The 10,725-nt window shown below is 37.0% G+C and overlaps 1 protein-coding gene across 3 annotated transcripts; it reads right to left on the reverse strand.

Annotated features, from left to right (window-relative positions):
- Positions 1–876: 876 nt before the first annotated feature.
- LOC148699667 (plastid transcriptionally active protein) lies at positions 877–4,765 on the reverse strand. 3 transcript variants are annotated; one of them, XM_088713603.2, is made up of 4 exons: positions 4,477–4,765; positions 1,478–1,636; positions 1,236–1,384; positions 877–1,130 (listed from the first exon to the last, which is right to left on the reverse strand). In XM_088713603.2, exons 2-4 carry the CDS (start codon positions 1,610–1,612, stop codon positions 1,088–1,090), a joined length of 327 nt encoding a protein of 108 aa, XP_088569729.1. In that variant the 5' UTR covers positions 1,613–1,636; positions 4,477–4,765; the 3' UTR covers positions 877–1,087. The 3 variants fall into 3 exon arrangements, with proteins under 3 accessions (XP_088569729.1, XP_088569728.1, XP_088569727.1); XM_088713602.2 differs by having other exon boundaries at positions 1,478–1,641; positions 4,477–4,764; XM_088713601.2 differs by having other exon boundaries at positions 1,478–4,764.
- Positions 4,766–10,725: the final 5,960 nt, after the last annotated feature.

Raw genomic sequence — 10,725 nt, forward strand, 5'->3', positions numbered from 1 at the left:
AAAACAATTACTTTTTCCCTTTATGAAAAAGAAGCGAAACTAGGATCTCATTCCAAAACCTAGTAGCCCCAATTGAACCCCAACCTGTCCAAGAGACCAGGAAGTGATTGCCAGTGAATGTCTATAGAGGTCTACGAGTGGCATGTATGGTAAGCCACATTAAACACTTTTATCTGGGATAGAAAGCTTCAGCTAAAAATTGCAATCCTCTGTTTCCAACATTAAGAACCACTTCTAATTCTCTGTAGCACTGATTGGCACATTGGCCTAAAACGAGCAGAGCAGGTAGCTCATGTGCATGTAACTCTTCCATGAACAAGAGGAAATAAAATTAGGATAAACTGTATACAGGATTTACAAATATTTTGGTAAGTGATGCTGCCAAAGAGACAGGAACATCATATGACGTATCATTCCAGTGTTCATTCCAGTGAACTTTTTCAGAGATGGAAATCACGTACAAACAGATGACTGAGTTCCAATTTGTATATACAAGAGAGAGTCTATATAATAGAGTTGTCTTAACTATAATGAAATGAACAGGAATAGAGAACAAGAGATCTATGGATAAATAGAATAATGTTGATAGAAATTCTAAAAACAATATTTCTTTCTTGAGCGCCGTGACAACAACATCTCAAAAGCTCTCCCTGACAGAACAAAGGTTTCCAAAGAGACATAATACCAAATCCAAACGGAGAATGTCATGTTGCTAGTTATGGGTGTACCGCTCGACTTGTAAAGTTATAGGGCCCCTAGATTGCAAGCTCTCGACCTTTTGATCAACATGAAAAGAAATTATAAGTTGCACAATGCAGTTGGAGTGTAAAATTAAAATATTTCACCATGGATTAAGACATCTAGTGATGTACTATGTAAAGCAGCAAACCAGGTAATACTCATATAATCTCTTAGCCAAGAATCACACAATAACCTGCTTTTATATTCTAATTAGCTTGCGATTTCTACGATAAATTAGAAATGCACTTGCAGACAACAAGCATCGTGGAAATCACACCAAGTTTTGATGTGCAACTCATTATTATTTACAACACAACACGCCAGAAAGACCATAATTCCCTTCAATTCATGCATAACCCTTCCCAAGACAGTTCAGACACCGCTGCACCCTGAAACAAACAGGAGATCGTGAGTGGGCATGGAAAGAAGCAGACACGAGAACTCCATAACTCCTCAAAGTGCATAAGTCAGTCTTTAGTGTCGAGAAACCTGACCTGTTCCCATCGCAAGTTGGGCAGAGACATGGGTTGATGACAATTGGATCATACAAGGGAGACCATTCTATGGTTGAATTCCCTTTACACAATTTGCAAGCATAGAAGCCTTTTCCTTTACAAACTGTGCAGGGCAGTGCCACTTTTCTCTGCAAATACAAAAATCAAAGCATATACAAATTCAATTGCAAGATAAAGCTTGGACTATCATGTCAACAATAGGGATGGAATAAATGCCTCACTCTCTTGGCTTCTGCAACTGATTGCAATGAATGGATGGCTACAGAAGAGACAAGTGACAGTGTTAATATGCTCCCTACCACTAATGCCGCAGCAGACCCCAACATGCGCAGTGGCTTGGGGATTCTACCTGCCATTCTAGAGGATCGAATGCAGAGATCCTGTTCTGTTTAAGAGAACCATAAGAGAGACCAATTCAGAAGACAAAAACTATCATGTATGCATGAAAGAAAGGGTTAAATAGGAGACCCTAAATTATGAATTTGGTGGCTGACAACTAAAAGATCAATTTACTCGCTGATCTCCATGGCTTTCACCTGCTCCAATAACAAGTCGACCTTTTTCTTGTTGAATTATTTAACACACTATAGAATCTTTGTAAAACATGCATGACACCCCCTACAAAGCATCACCAACAATTTCATCTACAATGTGTAAAGAGATACAGGATTTGGGCCAACTATTTGTTGCTATCATGACTAGTCCCTTGCTTGGCTTTGCAACAACTACTCTTAATTCTAGTAACTACTCTTTCACTGATTTCATTATACCCTTCATGGACACTTGTCTCTGATAATTCCCACTAAATACATCTTCTCATATTCTTTGCCAAAATATGAATTTGTCCATGCCATTAAATATATGCTTGTGTGGCTAAAAATTTGCAGTTGGGGGAGGATAGGAAGGGTGATACGAAGCCTAGCAGTAGCGATTATGAGGCCCACACATATTTCTGTTGGTGATATATCATCTTCATTCTTCAAACAGGGGCTGCATCTATATTAGGACAATGCTCAAGTTTGGAAGTATTAACGTATGCAGGCGGTCAGCCATTCACAATGCCCATAAATAACCCACCCATCTGCTCCAACATAGTATCACACTCATTGAAAAGTAGTGTCTAGGCATGACCATAGGACAAATCAATTGAACAGTTTTCCAAATAGTCTTTTCAGCTGAAACAAAGCAACTTTATTTTGATAGATAAAGCAACAGCAACTAGAACACACCAAGAGACAAACAAGATAATCTTCTACTACAAAGAGTAAAGAGAAGATCCAAGCATGAAGAGAGGTTTCTAGAAACAAGTTATCCACAGCAGTTGAGGATGATCTGCCACTTCTGTATCTATTTTCATTTTCTTCTTTCGGCAATCTGCCACATTTTTTGTACTTCAGCCAACATGTGAAATCATCCACTTATAAGTTGATCTCACTACTGTCAACAAATAAAAGGAGTGTCTAATAAGTATCACTTCCTAATACCCACTTAATGGAGTTATTTATTTATTTATTTGTTTTTTTGAAACTTCTACAAGCATATAATTGTACCAGCTAGCCACTGACTAATAAGTCCCCTCTTGCATGCTGTTGTTGTATAATTAATTTCTCAATGAAATTTGAGCTGGCTTGCTACTGTTTCCTCAAAAAAAAAAAAAAAAAAAACAATTCCCATAAAGAGGAGGCATAACATGTGTAAGAGTAATACAGAGAGACCTTTAGAAAAGAAATCCTGATAAGAGTGCCTCCAAATTCATGAAAATTTGTTGATTTCGACTTACACTCAACAGGCCAGAGAGCTTAATGAGACCAAATAGAAAGATGACCTAAATATTTATAGGCACATGAGGCTGAGCAATTGTATATAACTGGATGTTCGATACAAAATCTGTCAAACCTCATCGATGAGCTCAAATCAGATTAATCACATCCATATAACTATTAGATTCAAGAAATGAAGGGTGGCAAATGGTTTGTGTAATAAAAAATGGTGGTCCTAGAATGGTGCTAGCGATCGCCACTTCCAATCCTCTGCCCAGCTAGTTGGCAATGATAAATTGTCTTGCAAGTTTCCCCGAGAAAAGTGTTCCTTACTAGCCATATCCCTTGGTTGAGTGACCAACAAATCAAGATCAAGGCATACCCCCCACAACACCTCTCCAGAATTATGACCCGAATCACTCCAAGATATTCAATACTAGACAGTGCTATGTTAGCATTGACTCCACCACAATTAGTGATAGAGAGAGCTTGCAATTGTCTAATAAGCGGGCAAGCAAAAGAGGATAGACCAGACGACAAGATGTGCCCCAACTGTAAGTTTGATGACTAAGATAGAAATCAGAGGTGAAGGTTTGAAAGAATAAGAAAGCAAGAGGGGGTGTTAAACGACTGCACTGACATTGACACAATATCAAATCCATATGGGTTGGGAATTAATAATATAATAATAAAAATTAGTAAAACCAAGCTGTTGTCAGAAATTTTCAAATAATAGAATGTAATTGGGCTCCAAATTCTCAAAAGAGAACATAATTTAACATTGAAGATATAAAGACTATTAGCTATGATAACAACGAATTGCTTAGATAAGAACCCAACCCGACCATCTATGAAGCACAATAACGGATCAAGAATGCAGCTATAGCTGAAGATTCTACCAAGATGAATAAATGTTTGTAATGTAATTACATTCTCTGGGTCTTGTTAATGTACATTAATTAAGCATGAAAATCACCTTAGTATATTGATCTGTTATTAACATTTTAAGGAAAAGAGTCAAGATGTAATGCAGAGCAAAGTCCAGCATGCATACAGAAAGGTGTATCGAGCCGATTGGCTCACTGACAAAGGCAAACAAGGTAAAGTCAAAAGGGTTTAGAAACATATGGATAATGTTGTATCGCACTTGCAATCCCATATACAAGTTGATTATACGTCTGTGATGTTTCTAAGATACTTAAAAGTTTTGCCTTTGGGCACCTTCTTAGCTTAAAAAGAAATGATTTAAACAGGTTTATTAACTTTCCTACTAAATATGAATCCCCGAGGAGAAATTTTACACTACATGGAGGTGTAACTTCTCAAACATAGAAGATCCATTGAAGATGACAAACACGAATTCTGCTATAGGTGCAGCAAGAGTTCAGCCATTCAATTCCAAGCTAATCATAAAAAAGTTGTGGGGGTAAAGGTTTGTTTCAATAAAATATTCTACTTACGCCACAATACTCGAGGAAAAAAAGGGTGGGGGGAAGAGGGAGCGGCCCGTGGCAGGCCGCCGGTCGCTGGGGCGAGCGAACTGACCGCGGGGCAGGCCGCAGCTGGGATGCCGGAGGGTAGGAGAGATAGACGGTACCGAGTAGGGGAATCGGAGCGAAAAGAAGGGAACAGCGTCAGATGCGTCAGTCACCGCCGTCGTCGCCGGCCGCCGGAGAGATTAGAGAAGAGCGGAAACACCGCGGGGGAGGGAAGGGTGGGATTAAGGGGGCAGACTTCGGCTTCTGGTGAAGCCAAAAAACAGGCCGGTTTCATGTCTGGGGATGCATGAGGGTCGGGCTAGGTCCAACAGGCTTGGCAAAGCTTCAAGCTGGGCTTAGTTAGGCAAGAGCCTAACTTGACCCGACCCAAAGCCCAGATAGAACATGCCCTGAAGCAAGCCCAACCTTAACCCTCGCCCGATGTCGTGGAGGGCATCGGTATCCGAGCCCAAGGCCGATTCTCGTGACCCAGCCCAAACCCGTGGTCGGCCCACAGCCCAAATGGACCTAGATGAGCTCGTCAGCTTCTGAGGCTAGTCAAGACATGGTGTAAATAGGGTGAAAGACAGATTTAGAATAAGAATCTTTATCCTTCTCTGGAGCAGCAGATTCTGAAGGAGATTAAGTTGCTTTAAGGGTTTAATCTAGTGTTAGGAGTGGTTAGTAGGTTTGAGTAACGGGTTAAGCATTAAGGGGACTGGTCTCGTGCGGGCCATACCGGATTTGGAGTCAGGCTCAAACTTCCATCTAGGCCTACGTCGGGATGAGATTGATTCAAGCCAGACCCAATTTCAATTGGGCCATATTGTTAGGCCCAAGCCCTTTCTTGATATTCTTAGATTCGGTCAGGAGCCCGACCCAAAGCATCTTGGCCCAACGGTCTTCGGGCCGACTAAGGGCCATTTCGAGCCCTCCCGGTGAATTGAGTCTGCTGGGAGTCTGTTTTCCGAGCTTCCCCAGAGATTGTCGCTAGATTCTCTGTCCTTCTCCATCATGATTCCGTATTTGTGCGGAAAGAATGATCCAGGTGAGGCAAAAGTGGTTTTAGATGACATGGTGCGGTTGGGTTTCATCAAAACGATATCATGTTCCCAGCTCTCAGGTTAACTTCTTGTGCAAGTTGGGAAGACCAAAGAAAGCTTTTGAGGTTTTCGAGATGAACCGAATAGGGTGCGAGCCCACCATTCGGACTTATCCCTGGACTGTCCTGTGGTGGGGAGGTTGGAGAAGGCCATTCAGCTCTTACAAAAAAAAAAAAATCAAGAAATCTCCAAAGATGCCCTTATCTATATATTCACCTTGGCCATTGATGGGGCAATGGAGCTGTTCGTGGGAGCTCGGAAGATGGAACTGAAACCAATTATTGCTAAAGAGTATTGCAAGGCAGGCAGGCCTTTGGAAGGGCTACGCCCGTTGGAAGAACTGCGGTAATGAGATTGCCTTCCAGATTACATTAGTTCTAACACCGTGTTACAGAGCATGTTGAAATGGGTGAAATTTTGGCAGCTTGGAAGACGTATGAGAAAATGTAGGAGGCTGGCTTTTAGGTAGAGATATGAAATTGTATTTATCTTGAAGGAGACTCGGTTATGGTAATCGAGTGGATCGTCAGCACGGATATCCGGTGCTACAGGATATTCATACGAGAGACTATGGTGCCTTTCAAATCACTCGTGTATACCAAAAGATGAACAAAGCAGTTGATTGGATCACCTTTTTTGTTGCTAAACTTCCTGATGGTGTCCTTTGGGATCGCTACAAGACTATCCCACCTCTTTTATATTATCTCTTTTTTTCTGTTTTTTTGGATGATCTATCCATTTCATCAAAAGAAGAAAAAAAACATGCTCCTCAAAGATCTTTGCAGACAGTCAACAATCAATGATATAAGTGCTAAAAGAGCTATTTGTGGAAATGGACTTTGGCCCTTCACCTTTGACATAATTACTGCTTGATGGTTCAAGCTGTTGCCATGGGAGGTGAGATTGATAAGCCACTGTCCTTTTTGCATGAGATGAAAAGAGCAGGCTATTCTCCAAGAATGATAACATGCAATGCTGTTCTACTACTTCATGTGGGAGAGGAGAGTTAATGATGCATTAGCTATTTTGGTTCCTCATGATTAAGAGAGATAAGAATTCTCGGTAGATTTTCTTTTCGTGTACTGTTTAATGAGCCTAGTCAATGGGGAAGATTATTAGATGCATTTGGAGTATATCCTGCTTCAATCAAATGGGATGTTGTTTTTAATTAGAAGCCATAAACTGATGGTCAGAATGGAGAGGGATCAAGAATGTGTTTGGAACTGGAATCATAATGGATTGGAATCGGAATCGGAATGGTTATATTCCTCAATGCATTTGGTTCGTGACTGCGGAATTGGAATCGAAATGGAATTTAACTATTAGGTAAGAGTCCAGATTGAATTTTGGAGAATTGGGGCATTTCGATTTTTTCTGAAATCTGAATGAAATAGGACTCCTTGCAACTAAACAGCTAAAATGGGAGGACCCCCCCATAGCTCAATTTTCTCCAACCAAACATGCCCTAAATTATTTTTGAGGCAAAAGCAAAACTGTTCGATGCAGTGAGGACACTTAAAATATATGAATAACAATGTCGCAAAGCAAGCAGCAAAGAAACCAGTGAAATTGTATGGTGAAGATTTTATTGCTCAAATGCAATTGAAGGCATCACATGGGAACACTTGCATCACCTGTTGAGTGTTGATGGAAAAGTTTCATCATCCATCGGCAAGGAAATGCTGTTTCATAAAATCAAGCATATCATCATCAAGTCCTAGATATGTTGCCTATGATATAAAATGAGCTCAGCAGTTTTGCCAGCATATACGATGGAGTGCATAGAAGAAGATTTAAGCAATCAGAAACGGATCGAGGGCAAGAGTAAGAAGATCGACAAAAGAGCAACAGAAGCTGTTCCTTTGGAAATGTTTGAGCTTTAAGATCCTTGAAATGGATGAAAGCTTTTTGGAAAAAGTTTGATGCAGGTCAAATCAGCAATGATAATTAGATTTGGAGCACGGATCTTTTTCCGTGCATGATTTACATTGCACAGTTCCATGCAGCGCTCAAACGAGATGTCCTTACGTGGCAAACAGCGCACCTTAAAGAATCTTGGGCATTAGATTTGTTCGTGTGATGTCGGAATAAGCGATGGAAAGGAAGAAATTATTAGCTGGAACAACTTCACCAGGGATCTAGAATGAAATTCATCCTAGGTCCATGATGGACCTGATCTACTGTATAATTTTTCATGGAAAGAGGGTTCAAAAAGGGTGGAGTAGAGAGCATGGTTGGGTCATGTATGTGAGGCACACAAGAGTTTACATGAAGAGCTGCTGGCGCTCCCTGAGATAGATTGTATTTTTAGTGCAAAAGAAGAATTCACTTTCCTTCACATGGATGCACCGTTGGATTACCTAGCACCGAGATCGTAAAGCACTTTGAACCCCATCATCCATTGGCCTGTATATATCTTAAAGCAAGCAATGATCGACGGCTAACTCTAACTCTCTAAGTAATATAAGTTCCTCAGGGGCTGCCCATGTACGAGTGGGAAGACGGCTTTGATTGGAAACCTAGGCCTTCCACTAAATCTAGATGGTTGGAAGTTATCGTGACCACCTTGCACGTATATTGAAGGTGATGGACTGGTGCCCGCACACTTAGATGGCATTTGGTGACCTAAATAAGATCACTGGTGATCCTTATCTCGAGGCAGGCTAATCTTCGATGATTTAAGATCACCACGTTTGGTATGTTATGTTTGAGTGATCAAAGATTTCCAGGTATGTACGAGTAACTAGTTTGGTATGTCACGAGAATTCAAGATCACCTACCATATAATACCCAGATTACCCTAATATATTCCAAAAAATATATTTATTATTTCATATAAAATATATTATAATAAAAATAATGAATATATTTATTTATATATTAATTATTAGTATAGTCTATAAAAAATATTTATTAGTCCTATAAATTATTAATTCTATAAGATATATTAATTATTATTATAGAATTAATATTTTTATTTATTTTAATGATAATAATTAATTTCATCAAGAAAATAAGGCAACTAGAAGTAAGATATTAAATATTTTTATTATATAAATATAAAATATAATAATATTTCTACTATAATTTAAAATTATTATTGAATAATAATAATATAATAATATGATTAATAATTTATTATAATATGATATATGATAAATATTATATATAATATCAATATAATATAATATTATATATAATACTATTATAATATATCAACGATATATTTATATACCAATTTTTCCGCCAGATAGTGGGATATTTTTGTCTTTTTATATTTTAACCTAAGATTACTGTCCTAGGCTAATTTTGGATTTCTGACCTTAAGAATGGATATTTCGTCATTAGGTTAGATGGTAATTTGAAGGGTGGAGATAAGTGCCATATAAAATCATTATAGTATAACTAAATACGGTCATCTTATTATCTCTCTTTATATTAATTTTGATTTTAGGATGATCATTCTATATTAAATGTCCTTTTATTACTGTTGTTTCTGACTCCTTGAAGTCAGCAGGAATGCCACCAAGGTGGTAGTATGGTTGGAACGGGGCTAAGATTTTGCGGAAGTGCCCGGTGCAGAAACTTGTGACCCGCAATGAAAAAAAAAAAAAAAAAAAAGAGGCAGTAGGGACATCTGCGGTATACAACTAATGGTGGTCGTTATTTTTATTTTTATGGTATAATCTTCATTATGGCACTTTTTGTTTTTCGCATCTAAAAGATTGGGTAAAGTCAACCCCTTCTGTATATTTTTGCACTCAGATTAATTAAGATTGCAACTGGATTTGAGAGAGAGACGGTATAAAATGACAAAAGACAAAAAAAAGGAGCGCTTTTCCCAACGTGCTGCTAGATTTAAAGAACCAAGCTTTTGAAGACTCGTTTTTTTTTTTTTGCTTAAATTTTGAAGACTCGTTAACTCAAAATAATAAAAAAAAAGGATATATGACCCTTTCATGAGAATGACATGCATTACGTATTGGTCTCGCGATCCAATACGTAAACCTCATGCCATACTCCAGCATTAACTTTGGCCGCACAAGAAATCCCTGAGTAGAAATTTTGCTGAAGACTCCCAATCTACAACATCTCTCCTCCATTAATTCAGCGCTTTTTGTATTTAAAAAAAGGCAAAATCCCGATTGCATCTTAAGCAAAAAAAAAAAAAAAATCCGGATTGCACGCAAGCCTCATATATTCTCATGACAAGCCTTGATCTGATGCATGGCCATTTTGTTCTTACTTGGTTATAATAAAGGAAATGTCTCAAATAAGTTATTTTCAAGTGCGAAATAGTTGATGGAGAGAGAGAGCGCTTTTTTTTGGCATGATCAAAGCACGATCAAATACAGAAGAAGATTTAGACATCAACATATTTGTGAGCTCAAAATAGAGAGACTAGAACTAAGTGATTCAATATTTTAAGACTACAGTTTCTGTGGCAACTCAATAAGATGATAAAGATGCTCATTACTAAACTTCTCAGGCAATAATGCCGTGTGTCTAGAGCTGAAAATTAGGCAAATCGGATACTAAAAGTATTGATATAAATCGAATAGCTAAATTATAATCAAAAATTAAAAAAATATTACTAAGTGAATGATAAATTAAGTTAATAGCATGTTAATATATAAATTTATTTTGTTTAAAAATAAATATAAATATTTAAATATATTAATATTTATCATATGCTTAAAATTTTTATTAATAAATAAATAAATATATTAATATATATTTATTAATAAATATATAAATATATTATATATTAATAAAATAAATATATTATTAATATAAATATATTATATAAATATATTATATATTATTAATATATTATATATAAATATATTATATATATTATTAATATATTATTAATATATTATATATTATATATTATTAATATAAATATATTATATATTATTAATATATTATTAATATAAATATATTATATATTAATAAATAAATATATTAATATAAATATAAATATTTATCATATGCTTAAAATTTTTATTTATATTTAAATAAATTTAAATATAAAAATAGATGGCCGAGAATTGAGATGTCACTATTTTTTTTTTTTGCCTTGAGATGTCACTATTTTTTTTTTTGCGACGTCCCAACGGTGCCG

The sequence above is a fragment of the Phoenix dactylifera genome, chromosome 17 (genome assembly GCF_051530095.1).
Source record: "Phoenix dactylifera cultivar Ajwa chromosome 17, Ajwa_hap1_PhDact_Kaust_v1.1, whole genome shotgun sequence".
Classification (NCBI taxonomy): domain Eukaryota; kingdom Viridiplantae; phylum Streptophyta; class Magnoliopsida; order Arecales; family Arecaceae; genus Phoenix; species Phoenix dactylifera.